At 37.4% G+C, this 22,351-nt stretch overlaps 1 protein-coding gene across 1 annotated transcript in view; it reads right to left on the bottom strand.

The window, feature by feature from the left end:
• EYS (EGF-like photoreceptor maintenance factor) overlaps positions 1-22,351 on the bottom strand; it is a 58,779-nt gene that overhangs the window by 7,360 nt on the left and 29,068 nt on the right. The window contains exons 6-8 of the mRNA XM_088052627.1: positions 21,667-21,841; positions 14,170-14,342; positions 4,117-4,278 (exon numbers count right to left, since the gene is read on the bottom strand). Of these exons, the coding sequence (XP_087908753.1) occupies positions 4,117-4,278; positions 14,170-14,342; positions 21,667-21,841 (510 nt within the window). The remainder of the gene's footprint in view (positions 1-4,116; positions 4,279-14,169; positions 14,343-21,666; positions 21,842-22,351) is intronic.

Here is a 22,351-nt window from a genome sequence, read left to right as displayed (position 1 = left end):
AGCAACCCTGCAGACAGTGATGCCCATTCTACATGGGGTGGGCACTTACCTATTTGTAGGTTAGAGTGTTCAGCCTCACCTTTCCAAAATGTGTTTCTTCTTTAACCTTACTGTGCTTCCTTTAGTCACTGCTGTCACCCTGGCACATTTTGGCAGCTGGAAGGAGCCACCTTCCTTGAGCAGCCTCAATTTGCCAAACTTTTTTGGTTTGCTTGCCACTGTCAAATGGGTAACAATAACACTTAATGTGCAACACATTTCAAGGCAGTGGGGTTGTCTGTTTGGTCGCACAGCTGACTGGCTGTTCTTCTTCCTACACTGCTGATTTAGTCCATACAAATTGTTACAAAACTAGTAACAAAGCAGAAATTACGTCCCTGTCAGCTAAGGAAATATGGCTGCAAAGAGAAAAGGCTTAACCACTCACATTCTTGTTTTAAGAGTGAATGAGCAGTTTATTTCTGATTAGGAAAATACTACTCCTGCCTTTTAGGTATGAAGAAATTCTGAATATTTCCAGAAGATTTTAGTCCAGTTCCATGATTCAGTTTTCATCATAAGCAGTGTTTTAGAAAATCATGCAGACATCACACACTTGAACTGGCATTCTCTTATTTTCACATTATAGATTTATAAACTGAAATGCCTTAAATATCAAAAGTTACAGTTTTTAGGTTTTTCAGACCAGGTAGGTAACGTAATCTGGCTGGAGAGAGACAGAGAACTGCTGTTGCAAATGTTGAGTGCTAAGTTTTGCACAAGTCATCCCATTCTGTTTATTGACCTGACTTCAGTCACCTAGCATGACTGTTCTCATCTCTTTGGGGAGCAAACCTTTCCATCACTCTGGCCTCAACTCTGGAATAATGCAGGCAGTCTATGGCATGTTCCACCTTTGCTAGCAAATGTAAAGCTTCAGTAATGCTATGACTCAACAAAAAAGCAAGGCTTCTTTTAAACTGTCTTTTACCCAGAGTGTTAAGGCCTCCAAGTATATAGAGTGGTTGCTGTGTAAACAGACTGAATTATATACATTGTTCAAGTACTTGGTGGGCATCCATCAAGCCCTGTCTGAATTAAAGGCTGTTTAATCATTAGGAGACTTATGCCTTCATCGGTAAAAACAGGACACACTGCCCTTGAGAAAATGTGAAGTGAGCTGGCCTTCTACAAACAGTGTGCTAGATTCTACATGAGTTCCATAGTGTTTGCAGAGACCTTGCCCAGAAGCAGTGGATAGAGCAAGCAGTCAGAGGGGAAGAAAATCTTGTCATTCTGTCTTCAAGTTTCTGAAGTCAATGTACTTGTTGGATTGGGTTTTATCCCCCCCAACTTGTTATTAATATTGCTAGCCACATAAATCTTGTCAAACTTTGGAAATTACTTTCTGAGGGCCTGCAGAAATCGTTAGTACCATACACAAAGTCATGATGCACATTCATAAATAGTTGACAAAGCAACAAAATAGATGACTGACAATTATAGGAAATTATGCAAATAGAGTCCCAGGATGTTTTCCATTTTATGCCAGTTTGTGAGGTGTTTAAATGTATGTACTATGTGAAGTAGTGATATTTTTAGAGGAATAGAAGCTGGAACCAGTTGATCAAAGTAAGGAGAGACTTGCCCTTTCTAGAAAGTTCTGTCATGTTCTTTGAAAAGAACAAAGTCAGAAGAAAATGTTTCAACAGAAGTCTCATGGCTTTTCCTTACCTACTAAAGATGAGATTTTATTTTTAATGTTGGGAGGATTATTTGGTGGGACATGTCCCTGAAGGAAAAGTCCCAGTGTGGGGTTTATGTGGAGGACAAACCAAACTGATACATAACTGTGCTACTCAGTATCATTGCTAAATTAGCTATATAATCAGCTCATTTCTTTTAAAAAACAAGCATTGCCTAGTGAGGAAAAACATTACTAATTATTTCCTATTAAAAAGGAATTTTAGAAACAAAATCCTGTGATTTCAGCAATTAATTTATTAAATCTTACATAACTGTCTAGAAGAAGAAGCTTTATTTGAAGTGCTTTCTAAACTAATCCCCAACAGAAAGCTTTATCTCATCTCCTGGCTGCTAAGAATACTTCTGAGTTTTTCATCAGTCTAATTCTGGCCTGGATTTGACAGGATTATATGAAGGCAAAAATAAAAAGCCAGGCGATTAGCTTTTCCTGAATCTTTCAAAACTTAAGGACAGTGAAAGTGGAAGCAAGAAATTTGTAAAGAAATCCCTCTATATAAGAGGAATTTTATTTTGAAAAGGAATTGCTATGATTCTAGGAAGTGATTGAAAGAAAAAATCCTTTCCTGTGCAAACTAAACACTCAGGAATGGCAAGAGTATGAGGGCATGCTCAGACTACACCACTCCTGGCCCAAGTTAAACATACTTAGCACTCTCTTTGATGCTTCCAAAGAGTTATTTAATTTCATTATATCCTAGCTGCTTCCATGACCTCTGACTATTCTTTTTGAGAGAGATCCTTTTTTTCTCCTATTTTTCATGGCCCATGTAATGCTCTAGTTTATGCAGGAGAGAACAATTCACCTCAGAATTCAGAATTTGGCCTGTAAGTGATAGAACTATTAAAGATTCATTATAGAAAACAGAGCTTTTCTGCTAATACATGTGTTTTTATTACAGATGCTCCATATATTTCTCTTTGAAGCTTCTCTGTATGTGGTTGCAGTTAGAATAAGGCAAACAGGAGGTGTCAGCAGTGTATGATGCTTTATCAACCTGTTGAAACATCTGTGTACACAGTAAGGTGTTGGTACATTGGGCATATGGGTGTTTACATGAATTTGTGGCTGAGTATGTTTATTGAAATATCTTAGAGCTTTAGACTTTGAACAAAGGAATGTAAAACTACATGATCAATATTTTTTTTGTCCTATAAATCATCATTTTTGCATAACTTACTGCTCAATACAAGTGAAAAATTTGCTCTAAGGTGATGTTATGGATGCCACATAATGCTTCTGTTTCGAAAGCTGCAGTCACCATTTAAATGCAATTTAATATGTTAATAAAGTAATTACAAAAAATGTACACCTTAAAGACTAAATTTTAGAATGTACTTACACCATCAAAGTATGTCTACTTGACACGAAGTTTTAGGAATGTTAACTTAGAAAAGTTTAAAATACTTCTATAAATATTTTATTTAGATTTATTTGTCACTCTGCATATCTGGGAAATGCAGAACTTGCATGTTTTACGTGCTGCACTGGCACACTTTTCAACATTATATAATAAAAAGCTACACTTCTGAGAAGCCTCATTTACTCTGTTCATTTTCACTTATTTGATCAGTTTTTATATTGCTTTGGTTTTGGTCATTTAAAACACTGGGCCGGCTCCCCAAAGTGAGAATCTTAGTGTAGTTCTAAAAAGCTGGAGTGCTTTCCCAAACCATTAAATAAGTTCATTAAGTATTTGCTGGCTTTGGACTATCTAAAACTTTGGTTTTGCATGTTTTTTTACCTATGAACTTGATTATTTACAGTTCAAGTCAACTGTACAATACAATTCCTGTGTCTCCAGCATGAGGAGGACATGGAATTATTTGAGCTAGTCCAGAGGAAGGCCATAATGTTGATAAGAGGACTGGAGAACCTCCCCAACAATGGCAGGCTGAGAAAGTTGGGGCTGTTCAGCCTGGAGAAAAGAAGGCTGTATGGGAACCTTACAGCAACCTTCCAGCATCTGGAGGGGGCTACAGGGAAGCCAGAGAGGGACTTTGTCGGGAACTACAGCACAATGAGTAGTGGGTACAAACTGAAAGAGAGGAAATTTTAGATATTAGGAAGACATATTTTACTGTGAGGATGATGAGACACTGGAAGAGGTTGCCAGGGAGGCAGTGAATGCCCCATCCCTGGCAATGTTCAAAGCCAGGCTGGATAAGGCCTTGATCAACCTGGTCTAGTGGAAAGTGTCCTTGCCCATGGCAGGGGACTTGGACTAGAGGTCCCTTCCAATCCCCTAACGTTCTATGATTCCATGGGCAATGAGTTACCCAGACTGAATGCCTGAATCACCCCAATGTAGTCCCTTTCTTTTTCACAAAAGTACCTGGCTGTATGTTAGCAGCAGGCTGGAATCCCCTTACCTGACTGAGTGCCCAGGTGCTGTGCAGTGTAGAACAGGATACCATCTGGAGAGAGAGGCTGGAACTGCAGTTTAATATGGGTCTTATGCCGGATATAAAAGGGTGCAAATGACATCCATGATGATTCATTATTTCTGAAGGATGCATCACTAATGGAAATATCTGGAAAATACAAGAGGAAATGTCTTCTGAAAGATATTTGGAGAGGACTGCATTATAATGGAACCAGTTATTTTGTATAGTACTTAAATGCTGTATGTAATACTTCAAATTCTTCCCTTTTCACAGAATAAAAATAACCTACATACAAAATAAAACTTAGATATTAGCAAATTGATGCCATTGTCTTCTGTGTGCCTTATTTTCCTCAACAATCAAGACTGCAGCTCTAATACAAAGTAAATGTGATCTTGTTAGCATTCATTTTCAAGTAAATATAAGTGTAAATTTCACATTGTTTAAAAATTGAAATGCAAACTACTGTTGCAGGAGTCAAAACAAAACATTTATTTTCTCACCCTACCGATAAAAATCCTAGTGGAGGATTTGTAATGAGCTACTTTGTATGTCATAAGAATGTACCTTTTAAGTGGGAAGTGTTCATTAATTGTTGCTGAAATTTGTTTTCAGGATAATCATACTGAGATGTCTTGTAGTGAAAGAGAATACTCATACAATTGCAGGTAGGATACAATATACACTTTTGAGCTATACACAATCATTCTGTTTTACCTCTTCTCTCAGTGCTGATTGTTCATGTACCACTACAAAATCAGGCTGGTTCAACTGCCTTCAGCCAACTGATGAATAATTATACTTTTCTATAATATTTATGTGACTCGAAACAATTTCCAGGTTTTCCCACTGTAACAGCACTGCATATTTGAGATATAATTATCATAGAATCAAAGAAGGACCCTTGGAAGGGACCTTAAAGATCATCTAGGTCCAACTCCCCTCCTATGGCCAGGGACATCTTCCACTAGATCAGCTTGCTCAGGGCTCCATCCAACCTGGTCTTGGGAACTTTCAGGGATGGGGCATCCACAGCGTCTCTGGGCAACCTGTTCCAGGGCCTCACCAGTCTCAAAGACTTTTTTTTTCCTAATATCTAATCTCAACCTAGTCTCTTTCAGCTTGAAGCCATTCCTCCTTGTCCTGAAACTACTTGGTCTTGTAAATAATCTCTCTAATCATGTTAGGTATTAGTTAATTCATGATCATGTAGATGTTAGTTTACTGTATTTGTGGGCTCGCTGGAATAAATGAAGCTGCAGGGTGCAGGGTGTATTTAGACCTGTGTGTGATAAACCATTTTTACTATTTAAACAGCAGTATTAAATGCCTGAGTTGTCAGTATTCCCTTCTCACTTTTGCATTTCCCAGCTGAAGCTGTGCTGTTTCCCTCCTAAGAGACCATCATCTTTCCTCATTTTGGTGCTCCAAATGGCATTGTTTTATAGTAACTTGCTCTCAGTCAAATATACCTTCAGGGTATCCTTAAGGTGCATTCTGAGATATCTTTTGCTATCTTTCCACACTCAAGTTTTCTGCACAACATCTGCTGGTGAACTCACTCACCACCCAGCTGCACCTTGCACTGCCTATCACAGATGAGCCTCAGTTATCAGGCTGGAATACAGGCAGCATGCTGCAAGCTCTTGTGACTTGTCTGTCTGTCCCACCAGCTCCCTCAGAACAGGGTTCCAGGTGTCCCTTGGGGGACAGTGTCCAGCAGGCAGATGCATCACTATAGAGGATCCAGATCTCTCACCTGTTATCAGCATAACTTGGCCTGGGGATACCTCTTGAATGGGCAGTAAATGCACAGCTGACCTTTTTATTAATTCCCCCTGGTAGATTACAGATAATATTTCTGAGAAAGGTACATGGATTTGATGGCGCAAAATCTCAGTCTCAAAGTAAGTTTTAATCACCGCAATATCAATTATAACAGATTAATTAAATGCTTGAGTGATCAGAATCAGGCTTTTGATGAGCTGTTGCTCAATCTATGTATGTATTCTCAAATCACTCCCATCCTAAGTATCATAATAGCTGTTATGATTCCTATCAAGGCTAAGAAGTGTCTGTAGTCATATGTTAACATAATGACAAAAGTATGAAATTCCTGGCATCTATACTTAAAAGTTCACAGAAATAAAAGTATTTAGAATAGCAATTAACCTGGATGATAAAACTTGCTAAACAGATTTGGTGCTATACTTTACGTCACTAAAACTTACTAACACTACCAGGTACAAAAGACAGAGTAATACTTGTTATTCCATATGGATTTTTTTTTCAGTAGGTAAGACAAGGCTCTCCATTAGTAGTTAAAGATAAAATCACTATACTGATGTCCTCATATTTAAAAAGCAATCAATAATTTATTTAGTACATAGACATTTTTTCTTCATGCATCATTTGTAAGTCATTCTCCTCTTAGCAGATTTTTGCACAGTGAGATTTACATGTGGATGAACTGTGCCACAGTGGTCAATCTTACATGAAAATATGCTGCTGCTTAAAAGGTCACCTTAGGCAAAATGTATAATGAGGTATCTGAAAGTCTCTGTGGCAGATTCAGTTTCACTCTATCAATGTAGTTAATTCTTTGCTGCTTATGGAGGAAGCCTGGACAATGACTAGTAAGAGCAAAATCACCAGGATTGAAATGCTATATTGCTTGTCATTGGGAGGGATATGAAAGGAAGATTGCTATGATAAAACGTCTTGAAGCAGAGAAAGAGAACAAGGATAAAAAGTGATTTTATAGTATCACTCAGAGAAAGCATTAAGTCCATGGTTTCATATTACAGATAGAGTATTAAAAACAAGACCCACAGCTTCAGCAACAGATGTCAGAGTTTTTTAGTAAGGAGGTATTATCCTGATTTATAGATATCAAATACAATACTCTATTTAATATACTTCATTCTGGAACTTCTAAGATGCAAATATTTTATTTTCATTATCTTAAAAAGTAGGCTTATTCCAAATAAATGTATCTTACAAGTGTCAGAAAGTAACATATTTTGCCACAATGTAGCAGGAGTAACTATAGGAAGTACTAGAATGACTTATAATTTTCTTGTAAATGGCCTGTAGATCCTGCAAGTATGGATTATATACATGGAAAAAATCTGACTTTACAGGTGCGTGGAACCCATATGTGCACCCATATCCCAAAACAGAATGCATTCAAGTCTACCACAGTGCACAGAGGTGAGCAGTATGAAATTTCATTTTTGCAAAATTGCTTCTATAGACAGACAAACTTTTAAGGTGAAGAATATGACAATTTAAACTTTTCAATTTTCTTTTATGGCAGGCATATGCAAAACTAACACATCAGAGGCTGAAGTATTCTAATGCTGTTTTCTTGGCAGGAAACTTTATTTTTCACCTGAGCTAAGAAAGTAAGAAATTCAGCTAAACTTGCACAAGACAGCACCTGCGTTACATGTGCTTACTCCTGAGAAACTCTTCACTAAAACAAATGAAGTAAATGGATGCCTTTGCTGATCCTATAAGCTAAATTGGTAGGACTTTTGCTGTGTAACTACTGCATTACTCACTAGAACGCTTAGCACCGTGGGATGCACTGCAACTACAACAGGCATTTAAACAAATACTTCTGTGCTGTATCTGATTAATGACTCCATTTTCTAGGCTGAATTCTAGTTTCTGGTGATGCCACACAGAACCACAGCATGGCTGGAAGGGCCCATAGTGGATCACCTGGTCCAACCTCCCTGCTCAAGCAGGGTCACCCCAGAGCCCATTGCACAGGATTGTGTCCCAGCAGTTCTTGAGTATCTCCAGTGATGGAGACTCTGCAGCCTCTCTGGGCAATCTGTTCCAGCTTCCAGCAAGAGGGGAGAGGAAATGTGAATCCTCAAAGGAGTGAGGACTTAATAACAAACGACGAAGAAAAAGCCATGTCTGACTTATTTTTTCACTTGGTAAAACCTGATCAAGCCTTCCCATGCCTGACAGCTGAGCTAGGGCAAGTGAAACATCAGTCCCACAGTGATGAGGCAGGTGTTAAGGTCCAGCCTGCAAATCAGTCTGTGAGTCAGGGTCCAGATCATGGATCTTGATGCTGCTACAGTGTAGTTCAGCACAGGATCATGGGGTATTTAAAGCTATTCCTGAAGCAATGCAGGAGGAAACTCCTGCTTGGGCTCCTCAGCAAAGCCATCTTTGAGACCAGATGCCAACTCCATCCCTATGGGCTGAGAAATGCTCTCAAAGCTTCAAACTCATAATAGAAACTTCTATATTGAACTCACATTTAGATGCTTAAATCTAGGTGCATTGCCTGTAAAACCAGTTCCCACCATTAGCTAACTGACTAACTAACTAACTGACTAACTAACTCTGAACACCTTCACAAAGTAAGGTGGCAAGGACATTTCCAGCATATCAGACATGCTCATAGAGCATCCTGTTAAGTGCTAGTTAGCTGTCTGGATTTTGTCCTTACTCACTTGGGTGACTGGAGGGAATGGTAAGTAGATGATTGAATTTTTATTGGGACATCACATCCCATTATGACATGGCTGACTTGGTGTGGAGGGTATTATCATCTCCTTCATTTTATCATACATGACTTCCACTTGGGTTTATATATGATGTATTTGAGTAGGTAACTCATTTTATTCTACTTGGCATTTTAAATTATACAGATAAATACTACAAATGCATATTCCCTTGTGCCTGCCACGAATATTAAGTTTGCTGGACTGTTAATGATAAACCTGAAAGCTTAGACTGCTTTTCAGGTAAAATTGAGGCAGAACATTTTATCCTTATGCAATATGAATCCTGTGGCTACTATTTAAAGATTTTCTCATGTTGCCACAAGTTTTCAAAAAAATGTCACTGAAAACAAAGCTTGATGGGATTGGCCTTGTTTAAATTACTAAAGACAATAGTGACAATAGTCACTGTGACTCAATAACAAATTGTCCTTGTGGTTAAACATAAGTTTCCAAATGATAACTATGAAATATACTGTGCAAGTCTAACTGCATTTTCAGGTAAACCCAAAATATATGTATGCGTGTTTGACTGCGTATTTAAGGTGTCTTGTCATGTAAAAGTTGAGCTGAATCATAATGTGAATTAATTTACCTTACAATAGTAGTCAAAATCTGTCAACATTCTATACTATGCAGAAAGTAAAAAATATTTATATTAAAAATTATTTCAAAAGTCAAGTTTTGTTTTTTTTTCTGTCAGTTTATCAGGTGTGTTCAAAAATTTGTTGTACTTTTATATAAGAATAATGGAATTTGACATTGAAGTAATATATAGGAAATTGACTTGAGCTGAATAAACATGGCCCAAGGAAGTTGCTCACCCTTTGTTCATCAAGGAAATGGCTTTGTTGCTTGAGAAGTATCTCATTAAACCAAGGACAGAACAATGAAAACTCTTTACATTTTCTTTCAGGTCTTCCAGAGTTGTACATTGACAGGCAGTATTTGTAGCTATGGAATTCAGGCTAATATACAATTTAAGAAACCTATTTATTAACTTGTTTCTTTGTGAAAAAGGCAGTAGCATTCTGTTATGCCTTGAAGTCAAGAAAAATAATCATAATAGATTTTATGAATGTATGTGGCACAAACTACTCCTGCTAAAGAAAACTGCTGAATAATTTAAAATTCACAGAAATACTGTGGTGAAAACCATGTTTATTTTCAGCACTGGCAAGTGTTCTCCAAGAGTGCCATCTATAGAATCTTTCAAATATTACATTGCTCTCCCCTTAAATAACATTATCAGCCTCTGTTATCTCACAATTAACTAATCTGAAATTGTAGGTCTTCACTCCTTACAAAATTATCTGGGAAATAAATATGCTCAGTACCTATAGAAACTCTATCTTATGTGTAAATATATCTCAATGTGGAATTGAATGTCAGAGGAACTTTATTGACTTAAAATTTATTTTTGTTCAAGTTTTTCATAGCCTTTGGTGATACTGTTTATGACAAGATTAGAGACTTGATTTAATCCATTAAGATAAATGGCTAGGAAAAAAAAAAAGGTAAGCTATAAGTGTTTAGATGCTAAAAGAGTGGTTCAGGGAGATGTTCTATATAGCTGCTGTGTTAATTTTTTCTCTAAACCTCCATTGTTGGCCATTGCTGGAGACAGGATTACTGGCCTCACACAGGCATACAGTTCTTATGAGAGGAATAAACTGCTAAAATAGAATTTATTAGAGATTACAATGTAATTGCAGACTGTAAATATGGATAATATCTGTAATTTTAATGTTCACATGTCTTAATAATTACTATTTATGAAAAAAGATATTGTGTTCACATATGTAACAATGTGCTGTATAATCAAACTACCTGCTGCAAAAGGGTATTAGACTGTTTCTTCTTTCTCAGGGGGAATCATCCTTGACATTTGATCTTGGCCATGGTTTCTCACAGTAATAATCACAGTGAAACCAACAGGTCTACTATATCCTTGCAGGGGAACTGGAAAAAACAGGTCCTTAGAGACTTCTCCCCCTTCAGAAACCCTTTGAGAGATCTAATTACAAAGTTATTCATTGGCACATATGGAATAAGGTGGAATTTGGCATGCAAAGCCATGCAAGAGACTCCCCAGACAAATTACTAGAAACTCTTGTTGGTTTTGAATATTGTATGTTATTGAAATAACTAAATTATTATGCTGCTGCAGGCTGAAGCTTCACTTCTTAATCAGAAGAAAAGTTGGAAGAAAATTAATTGTCTGGTGCTTCAGTTGCAAACTTTAAGTCAAATGACCAAAAGATTTTATTAACATCATGTTTTGGTGTTGGAAAACAAGTACTTTAAAAAAAAAACCTGGATAAACTGCTTCCCCGTATTCCTAATCCTTATGGTTATGGGGTGCTAACTAAGAATTAACACTGGCCCAGATCATGGCAATGTTTGGTTGCCATTTATGCACCTCAGGAGCTGGGCTGGCTTTGCTGTGTTTCTGTCACAGCTGTGACCTTTTCAAAGCAGTGGAACAGCATTATTTGCTGCTTCATGTGTCACAGTCTTAGAAGTGGTTTGAGTCCAAATGGCAATGTTAACACCAAGTAAAAAGAACTCTTCCATAAATCTTCCATTTCCTTCCCATTTCATTACAATCACTTTTGTTTCTGGAAGTCTAAGTTAATAATATTTTTGTTTGTTTACATCAGTGTTACCTTTTGAAACCTAACACTTGTTTTAAGAGTATTAATGGGTTTGGACAACACAGTGCCCCCAAGAAGTGGAGTTTTAAATTCTTGAACAAGCGTATTACTCTGCCTTCCATGACAAGGCTTTATTTCTTGGGCCCATTCTGATCTAATTTACAACCCTGTCCTTCTTTCCTAGTGCTCATTATGGATGCTTACCTTCCCAAAACTGGTCTTAAATTTCACAGGCATCTTCCTTTTTGTCAGTCACAAGGGTGATGTCTCCCTGCTAAACCTCTTGATCTTTCTCTGAGAAAAGCAAGTGCTCGTACTTGCTTTGTCAGGTTGAAATATACAATGAAATATTTGCTCTCAGCATTTCAGACTACAAAATATCACTTCACTACTTCCTGAATGTGAATTGGTTGTGCACAGCCTATAGGAAACACAGAGAAATTGGAACTGCTAGCCTCTCTTTGTCAAGTGGGTTGGTTTCTTCTATTTTCTCTAAAACACTCGAAATAACACACAACTTTCTGCAACCTCCTGAGAATATTGCTCAATTTACATATTGGCAAAGGCCATTGTGAGATATTCGAATAAACCCTGTGAGTCTCAGACCATAAGTGCTATGGAAACTATATTCTTTCTCTCCCTGTGTTTAGTCTTGTTCTAACTTAGTTTTCCAACCGCTGAAAGTTTGCTAGTGGAGCTCTGACATCTAAAGCTTAACTATAATGCACCCTATCTCTGTGCTGACAGTCATTGCATCCTTGGTGGCTTGAGCTTGGTGCTCTAAGCATCACAGGACCATCACAGTTAAGAACAGCATCATCCTTATCTGCTCACATGCTTTCATCTCTCATATACATAGTTAATAAAGAACCTCAAACATTTTTAGTGTTTGCCAAAAAATTAGTGCTTGTCTATTGATGATTTATGCCTAATCACCCTTAATAATTGTGTTCAGAGTACTCTTGTTTGTTATTGTGGTTCTACCCCTATTTGCTCTCTTCACCTGACCTGCTCCTGTGCAATCCATACTGTTGTACTGTCTTTACCAGTTGCTATTATCTGGTAAACCCCTGTTTGTTCTTACCTTTGTTATTCTACTCTGTGCTTTTTTTAACCTCATAAATCTCTTCTGTCTTCTCACAATTTTTTCCTTCTTTCTGGTACATTTATTAGTCTTCATCCTTTAATTACCCTTTGTTTTCTCCCAGTCCCTTGGGCTTTTCATCGCTCTCTGTCTCTTTTTCTTTTGGCTCCAATAACCACCATTAATCCAGGGATGAGATATTCAATCTTGATAAGCAGCTGTTTTTTAGCAATTTGCCATCCACTAAAAGTGCAAACTGCTCTTTGAAAAATCTCATGATAATTCATTATTCTGCCACAGAGTAAGGTGAAATACAGGGCACAGAGTTTGGTCAGGATCCATAGTACCTATTCATAAAAGGAAAGCTTTTAAATAAAACAGAGAGGAACCCTCTAATGTGTTTACCAGATGAAGAATTACTACAAGAAAGACAATCTGCAGGAAATACAATTTTCTCTTATTCCCATATAAGTTTTGTATTGTTAATGTGGCCATGATAAGAAGACCCAAATGTATTCTGGAACCAGAACACAGGAGTGTTTACCTGATTAATTACCTGCTTTGTGTACAGCACATGTCCTGATGATCAGTATCCTGAATCCAGATGGCATTACTTTTGAAAACCTCACTTGAAATGAGAATTCAAAATTGAAAAGTTCATATAAAGAGCCTTGAACAGCTGTTGCAGCAGTGGCAATAAAGCAAGCACAGAATAAGGAATTAAACAGTAACTTTCCAGAAGCTATATTCTTTTTCATTTGAGCCTACCAATTCCACATGTAATGGGATTTAAAAACTATCCATCTATAGGGTGAGCACTGCAAATCAGGTCAAATGTGGTTCAGCTTGTCAGTTTTGTGCTTCAAGATCACACAAGAAGGAAGGCTGGACCTTGACAGGCATATTGGAAAGACAGCTATTTAACAGTAACTGGAGTTCTCCAAAAGTTGTACAGAAAGTTTCTCAACAGGAATACATAAGCTTGTACAAAACTAACATGAATCCAAGAGCTGTGGAATAGAGGGTGTGGACTGTACAACACCTCCTTACACACAGAGGCAATTTGGGCACTTGCAGGAAAAATCCCTGAGCTTGTAGCACCTGTGTATCCACATTGTTGAATATTCATTTGCACAATCTCTCAGAGAAGAAAACAGGTAAAGGATTCCATTGAATGAAGGTAAGAAATGCAAAACCTGCAGACTGAGGACATATTTTGAGGGTGACATGTTGAAAGAAAGCCAGGAAGAATAATCACTTGTGGATTTTTACAGTGATGTTTGCATCTTTTGTCATTGTTATCAGTGCATCCCTACCCAATAGTCTGGGAAGTCAACAGGAACCTCTCCATTAGAATCAGCAGAAATTGGATAAGGTCCCAGATGCTTCCCTCTTCTGTGCCACTACTGTGATCTCAGGTGTATTTCCCATCATACTTCATTATGGTGAGCTTGGGAATTGTACTAAGCACTATAATACTGCTCTGCAATGCTTTCTGTCTCCTTGGTGCCTGACAAATCATGCTTGTGAATCTGGTTGGATGATTTGAAAAAATGGAAGGAAAAAATGGCATTAAAAATAGGCAGAGTAAGTAATATCTAACAATTCATTGTTTTTAATTACGTTTTCCAACAGAAAGGAGCATCACTTTCTCAAATCTATTTTGTTCTTTGTGTCTCTATGTCACATTTAACTGATGCATAGCAAAATGCTGTAGTTTTACATCACGTAGTTGTGTGTACAATGTACTGTGCATTTGACATACCTTGTTCACAGTAGGTACCAGTTGTTCCAAGAGGACAGTGGCATGTGTAGCCATTAGGCAGTGGCACACAGGTACTGCCTTGCTGACACAGATGTGGAGGATCATGCTCAGGTTCACACACTGACACAGTTTCTGTGCAAAATGCACCTTTCCATCCAGTGAGGCAGTCACAGCTATGGAGGGTAAGTGAAAGGAAAGAATGCAACAGTATTATCAAAAGAAATCAACATGTCAGTAGCAATCTAATGAAGATTTTCAAGTTTGGATACCTATATTTAAAAACCTGATCCAAAATGGCTAACAGAAAAGGGTAGTAACCAAGTAGTTCCTCATTAAACTTCTTTGTATGTTCATTTTATTGTAAAAGAAAAATGTACAAAATAGGAAGTATTTTCTTTTGAATATTAATGTTTAAATAATAACATCTGGTATTAAAAAAAAAAAGAAAAAAGAAAAAAAGAAAAAAAAAAAAGAAAAAAAGAAAAAAAGAAAAAAGAGGCTTAGAGCTTTTGCATGTTTGTTTTGCTCTACAAATAACTCCAGAAGGCCCTGCCTTCATAAACTAGGAAGAGTTAATGCAGACATTAAAAGGGAAAGGTAAGCAGCAACAAAGTCATAAAAATAATACCAGCATAAGGGAATTGCTAACAATTAGAAATTTTAGCTACTAACAGGAGTCTGTCAGCAACTGCCTTTCCTTTAGTCATTGTTAATTTTCTAAATTCTTATAACTGGCATATCAGATTTAGCTTTCTTGAAGCACTTGACAGAAAAGAGGATAGTGGATATGGTCCTTAAAGAGATGGCAGTCTGGGTTTCATATATCTATGATAGTAAATCCATACCAAAAGTAAATTTTCTAAACCAACTGAATCACTGAACTTGTTACTGTCTGCTTCATTTTATGACTTTCTTTCATCCAGGCTGAGGAACAAACCGAAAAAAGACACACTAATCTATAAATTTAAAATTAACATGAATTCTGTAGAAATTATTAAATACAGAATACACCTGACACTGATGTGTAAAATTCCCTCCTTACTAAAGAGTTAAAATTAAAGATATTAGTATATATAAAATATATACTAATATATATATTAGATTTATTTGTATTCTAGCATTTTGTATCACTTTATGATTAAAATATTATTCCCCTGAATAAAAACACTTATGGATTTTTCCCTGTAAGTTTTTCCTCTCAAGGCTAAGAATGAAAACTCATACATTTTGATTGGGTTTTGATTGGTCCATGTTTGTTTTGATTTTTGTTTTGTGCAAACTCTTGATTTTTTTCTTTGCATTGACTGAGCTGCAAATCCTCCATTAACAAGGCCAATGTTTTTGTATAAAACATAATGAGGAGCCTGTGAAACTGCTGTTTCACCACACCTTCAGATCAGACAACATGTAAACAAAGCACAGGCAACCAACTCTTCAGAGTGATAAACAGCTGTTTGGAATGAAGGGGAAAAGAGGACAGGACCTTGCAAAAGCAAGAGCACCTCAATTCATCAAAATCAACATCAGAATGCTTTCTGTCTCAGCTATAAATGTTATGCTTTGATGCATGAAAGCTACTGAGAAGGGAAGTGATTTAACTCCCTGAGTGCAAACAGCAGCCCCTTCCTTGTGCTGAGAGGGAGTACTGCTGGAGCTGATGCTGCTGCTCTTGGGCATCATACATGAGGGTTCTTCCCCTTTCCCTGGCTGGTGTCTGTGTATGTCTGTTTAAATTTCTTTTAATTAGTATCTTTGATGACCTAACAGAAGTCAAGTTTTTAAATTAATTGAAAATTGTTTGCACAGAGCTGAACATGTGGCAATGGTGTATCAACAAATGAAGCCTATTTAACACACCTAAGCAAGTTGGACTCGTGTTGAGAAATTTAGATCCAAGATTCACTAATCTTTACAGAGATAAAGAAAGAGGCAGTGTTTCAAATATTTTCCGTCATGTGGCATGCCATGCTGGACTAGTTTCCTCTGCATCTTCCTGATTTTGGTTGCTTGTTTTTCCAGCAATAGCTTGCACTAGTGACTTGACTCTCAGGGATTTAAAGACCCATTTAGAATCACAAAATACCTCAAGTTGGAAGGAACTCCTAGAGATCTTTGTGTCCAAATCCCTGCTCCCTGCAGAACTACCTAGAAGTAAATTGTATGACTAAGAGCATCATCCAGATGTTGTATTTCTTTAGGTATAAGGGGTGAGACTCATTCTGAGATCTACACAGTTAATTTTATGTTACATCAGGTGCCCAGTTGCTTCCAGCTGCCCTAGCGGTATATGAGAGAGGCAGCTGCTGGCCAAGGAGACAAGTTTCTGACAGAGACCTGACAGAATGCTCAAGTTTAGGCAATGGGACCCTTGAGTAACTGCCTGAGCTCATCTACTAATCAATCAGTGGTGATCCAGAGGACAGTCATGGGAACTGGAGCACTATGCATCCCACAAACCAACACATGCATGACCCTGATGATAAAGTCTTGCACTCATTTGCCTCCATGCAGGTTAATGATATTTTCCTTCTGATCCATGGTGTGTCTGAGAGATGTGTGAGCCAGCAGGTAAGAGAGAAGAGCTGCAGAAGACTTGAGCTCCTCTGGAGTGCTCCTTTTTTGTGCTCCTATGGAGACCAGAAAAGTATCCCAGGACCTGTGCCATTAGAATGCCAGTGTTTAGACAACTGGAAAGGCCTGGGTCTCCATTTACTCTAATAGGATCCTACACATTTAGCTCACCTGGAGACACTCTAAGTTTATGTGTCTTAGGAGACAATGTTGCTGCAAGACATTTTCCTATTTTCAGACTTTTTGAAAAACACAGATTATATTAATTCTCCTATACTTGAGATACTAGTACCTCAAGAGTAACTGCCAAAATGCCTTTTTTTTTTTTTTTTCTCCTTTTTTAAAGCATATTTTTAAGTGTGGAAGGATGGAAAGGCTTTCAAATACAGCTTTGATAGTGTGTCTGAAAACAAACTGTATGATCTTGAATCACCCTATTTTGCAAAGGATTCTTAATAGGATGCACTTCAGAGTAAGTACAGGGCAAAGTCAGCCAGTTCAGGAAGCAAATGAAACTTACTTTAAATTTTGGAAATTCAAGTACCATTACAAGTTCTGAAATATTTGCATTTAGGAAGCTCAAGAGTGCTTTAATTTAATGGCTTTTTCTTTTTTGCTTCTTGTAAAATGCTTAAAAGTGTCATGCAGTATTCATGGAATGGTTTATCCAGGTTCAAAGTCCCTTACCAAAGGCAAAATTAGCTCTGAAACAAATAACACAGTCTCTGCATAAGCAAGGATGACAAGTATATGTCACTGTTGATTATGAACCAAAACCCAAAATTTTTAATCAAAATTCAGGCAACATTAAAAAAAGTAATGAAAAGTAATCTTACACATAAAATATGTAAGAAGTGTGTCTGTGTGTTACTACATAAAATCTTGATGAAACTGGAAGCTTTTACTGAACTTTATAGGGAAATAACTAAAGATCCTAAAGGATTTGTGAAGAATTGGAAAGATTACTTAGATCCGAAATTAAACAAAAAACTTTCTTCCAGTAAATATAGAAAATATGTTATTAAAACAATGTTCTCAATGCTAACAAAAATGGAATTTCCCATAGTTATTCAGATGTAATGTCAAATCAAACAAGCAATCTTATACCAGAAAAGGAGGTTTTCAGATCTGAATTTAGGATTCTATATGTAAGATGGGCACATACTCAATGGATATCAGAAGCTTAATTAATTTATCAAATTAGCTAGACCATCTGGGATTAGGCAGATGTTTAGCAACATCTGAAACTCCCTAGAGTATCTTGTCTGTCCTCCAAACGTTTCTCCAGGAGGAACTGAAACATTTCTCAACATCCTGTAAGTATCTCAGATTGTGCAGGACATCTCAAATTCATATTGGCATGTATTGGCCCCATCAAGCTGCCCAATCCACTGGAGATTTCTGGATACAGTTTTTGAATTTGTTTTGCAGTAGAAAGATGCTGGACAAGGAAGGAAATTTCTAAATAAGAACGGTTTTAAATTCATGCAGTGGAAAACTAGAGCATTAACAAAACCCAGACTTCTTAAGGCTGGAAGGTAAAGATGGACTGGGAAGAAAACAAGACAGGAAGAGAATCACCTTTTAAATCAGAATTTAAACAAAGAGAACCATGGAATGCTGCAGACATTTCCTACTAAATAAGACAAATTAAATGAAAAAATTTAGATAGTAAATTCACTCCCAAAACAGAAACTTGTATTGTTTTAAACCATGATGATTAAACAGATAAATGTCTTTTCCCTTACAGAGTATTAAAGTATGTCCTTCTGTTACATATTGATTCTGTCCTTGCACTGCAAATTTATTTTAATTGAATCTGGCCTAATAATGAGACTACAGAAGCTCCTTTTATGAGCCACCCCACACATATGGGGCATGATTTATTTTCTAAACCTGAGTGGCTGTTGCTCCTTGAAAGCTATACAGTACTGAGAAATCCACATGAGGCTTGGAGATATTACAGAAAACTTATTAAAGTCCCAAACTCTTCTGAAGCAGCAGCTGATGGCCAAATGTCTACCCAGGGGTGTCTAAACTAACACTACATGCTCACATTTAACAGACTGAATCCTCTCCATTTTGTCTGATGTTCTGTTCAAACAGCACACAAGATGTACTTTTTTCTTACTTCACCAACAAGAAGTATTCATAATACCTCACAGAAAATGCTGTTATATGTAATTTTCTATTTTCTATTATTTTTTGTCATAAATAAAATAATAGGGGATATTATTGTCCCTTGAAAATTATATCCTTCATTTTATTATTCAAGTACTTCCCCTTTTTTTTGTTAAAACACAGCAGTTGTGCTCTGTTGCTGGCCAGAATATAAAGATTAATGCTGCATATTTCTGTTTCTATTTAAATCAAAGCATTATCCCTATAGCAACTGAATCTACAGCTTAACAGCACTGCACACTTTCTGGCAGAGTGGTGAAAGCAAGATATAAAAATAGCTCCAAACAGCAACCAAAACCTCTGGAGAGATCTCATTTCAGCAGAGAAAATATTTGAACACAAATCCAGTTCCCTCAAGGACTCTGGTCTTCAAAGGAACACAGATGATTTGAAAATAGAAGTCCCTCTGAGGAAATATATTGAGCCAGTATTGACAGCTACTGTACTTTGACAGAAATTATAGGTGAGCTACATCCATGCCCCTTTGGCAATGTTTCACTTTTTCTGTGAGACCATTAAAAAAAAAGAAAAAAGTGACCATTACTTGTACATGCATGCACATACACCTAGAGTGTGAATACTAGCTCTCCTGAAATATGGGGACAGGAATAGAATTCAGTAGTAGGTCACTATAAATTAAATGCAAAGAAATAAACAAACCCCAGAAAAACCACATTACACACCCCCTTCCCCCCCTTCCCCCAATGCCCCAGAAATTTTAGAATAATCCCTAAACTAATCTGGAATACAAATTGTAATGATGAAAAAGAATTTCCCCTATAATACCAAGCTTGCTGTGTTTTCCTGTCACCAGCTGCCATTCTAGCCTGCCACCTGCTTCCCAAAATGTGCTCTAGATGCTGCTGCTGGTGGTTCACCTTACAGACATGAAGGTGACAGCACAGCTGAGTAAATTGCTGAAGCAAGGATTTAGGTGGGTGGATGGGAGTGGGATGTTTCAGCCTGCATTTATGATCTTTTGTCTTGAAATTCTGGCTTTGTATCACATCTAATATGCTCATAAGAAAAAAGATGACCATTATCCTTTCTTGCTCCTCAGAAAGATCAAATGTCAAGGTTTTAATAGCTCTGGGAGGGCCCTGCAAAGTGCAAGAGTTGTGACATGCAGCAATGGAACAAACAGAAAGCAATTCCAAATTATGTTTTTAATGGGTTCCATTCATTACTGTATTTAAGAGAATAAAATACATTCATAAGGGGAATGGGGAGTAATCTGTGTGCTAATCTTGGGGTCAGTTTCCCAAACATCAGTACAGTTTACTAGCTTTAGAAGCAGGTTTTTTTGTATCAAGTTTTTTACAGGTGAAAATTTGTGTCACAGGCAACAAAACCAATTAATTACCATAAAATTCTCTCTCCAGTGCAGAGTTAGTAGATTGTTTTCAGTTTAACAAATATGCAAATGTTTTTCTTTGTAGCACACAGAAGGACAGATTTTTGTTGTTTTAAGAAGCATCATACAGAGGCTCCACAGTGCAAAGCCTTTTTTCTCATTTGAATCTGTCTTGCTGTCTGCAATGTTTTCAGTCAGTATCTTAAGTTTTAAATCAGCACTTTTCTTATTTTAAAAAAATTATGCAAATATATGGAAATAAATGAACACATGCAAAAGCACATAAGGGGAAGAAAGCATAATTAATCTTGGCAGATACTTTTAAAATAAAAAATGCTTGTCAGCAAAGATTTTACAGCTGGGTTACAAAGTGTTTGAAAACAAAATTTATTACAATGGAAGTGTTGACACTCAACAGCAATTTGGAGCTGCAAATGTACTTCCTCCTTCTGTGCATACAGCCTGGGCACTTAGCTCCATCTACTCTGAGAGATCTGAGACTCATCTTTTGGGCAGATTCTCATGGCTACGCCCTCTCATCCCGTAGATCAGCCAAGTGAGCAGCTTGGAGATGAACTGACAGACACCAAACAATGTTTTGAGCTACTATGGATTTAAACTGGCTCAGCACTTTCTAATGTTGGGCAGTCAGTGCAGAGTTACTCCTCACGGGGTTTTTTAATGGAAAATATTAATTCCCAGGAAACAGAAGTCACCTATTTTGGCCCCATCAGCCACATTTGGACATTAACACTGTCAAGCTATCCTCTTTACTACTACTTCTCTGCTATCCTAGATACTCACCAGTTTTTTTTTTATTTTTTAAAAAAGGTCACACATCTAATTCTTCGCATGCATTTCCTAGTAAGTCTGGATACCAGTGACTTTAGTGGAGCAGAACCAGCCCATGGAATTTCTTAAAAAATTTCCCCACATATGGTTCTAACATTATTTTAATATTAATGTATTTATCAAACTGAATGAACCAACCTTCCTTCCTTCCTTCCTTCCTTCCTTCCTTCCTTCCTTCCTTCCTTCCTTCCTTCCTTCCTTCCTGCCTTCCTGCCTTCCTGCCTTCCTGCCTGCCTGCCTGCCTGCCTGCCTGCCTTCCTGCCTTCCTTCCTGCCTTCCTGCCTTCCTGCCTTCCTTCCTCTTTCTCTTTCTCTCTCTCTCTTTCTCTCTTTCTCTCTTTCTCTCTTTCTTTCTCTCTTTCTCTCTTTCTCTCTCTCTTTCTCTCTTTCTCTCTTTCTCTCTTTCTCTCTCTTTTTCTCTCTTTCTCTCTTTCTCTTTCCTTCTGCCTCCTTCTGTTATGAACACAATAAATTACCATAGTTATTAGTATAGAGACAGTCTACACTGTGTCTAAAATATATATACACATATAGACTTACTAAACAGTAGAGCCAGTTTCTATGCACTTGCCACCATTTCTGCATTTTATTAAACTGCATGGGGAATCTTTGCATTGTCCAACACTGCGGCCAGAATTGGGGTGTCCTTCTGGAGTTCCTGGTGATTTAAACCCTTGATTAAGGCTGGTGCGAACTTGAACATCAAAAATGCAACCTAAAAAGTAGAAAGACACAAAGAAAGAAATTAAGATTAAAACAGATAGCAAAAGTCAAAACAAACCAAACAACAAAAAACCCCTCATTGAATGGGTTCCTCCAGAATATCTTCAGTGAATGGGCAACCATACCATCTACAGGAAAAAAAGGTGGGCCAGCTACTTTCTGTTCAGACAAATGAGTAGAAGATCAGAAGCCCTTAGTTTAATGGTGGGTAAAACAAAATAAATAATTTCTTTAGGAATAGACAGAGTATAAAGTCAGTGACTAGGTAAAATTTTGTGTTTACAACTCATGCTCCTACAGGAATGCGTCTATATCAGATAAAAACAGTCACAAATCCCTCCAAAAATATAAAGCACCAAAAAATCAACCAACCAACCAGCCAACCAACCAGCCAACCAACCAACCAACCAGCCAACCAACCAGCCAACCAACCAACCAACCAGCCAACCAACCAACCAACCAACCAACCAACCAACCAACCAACCAGCCAACCAACCAACCA

This window comes from Pseudopodoces humilis, chromosome 3, assembly GCF_049639895.1.
Source record: "Pseudopodoces humilis isolate 2021_Gansu_Grassland_sample_001 chromosome 3, ASM4963989v1, whole genome shotgun sequence".
Lineage (NCBI taxonomy): Eukaryota > Metazoa > Chordata > Aves > Passeriformes > Paridae > Pseudopodoces > Pseudopodoces humilis.
This window is presented reverse-complemented; position numbering and strand designations above follow the sequence as displayed.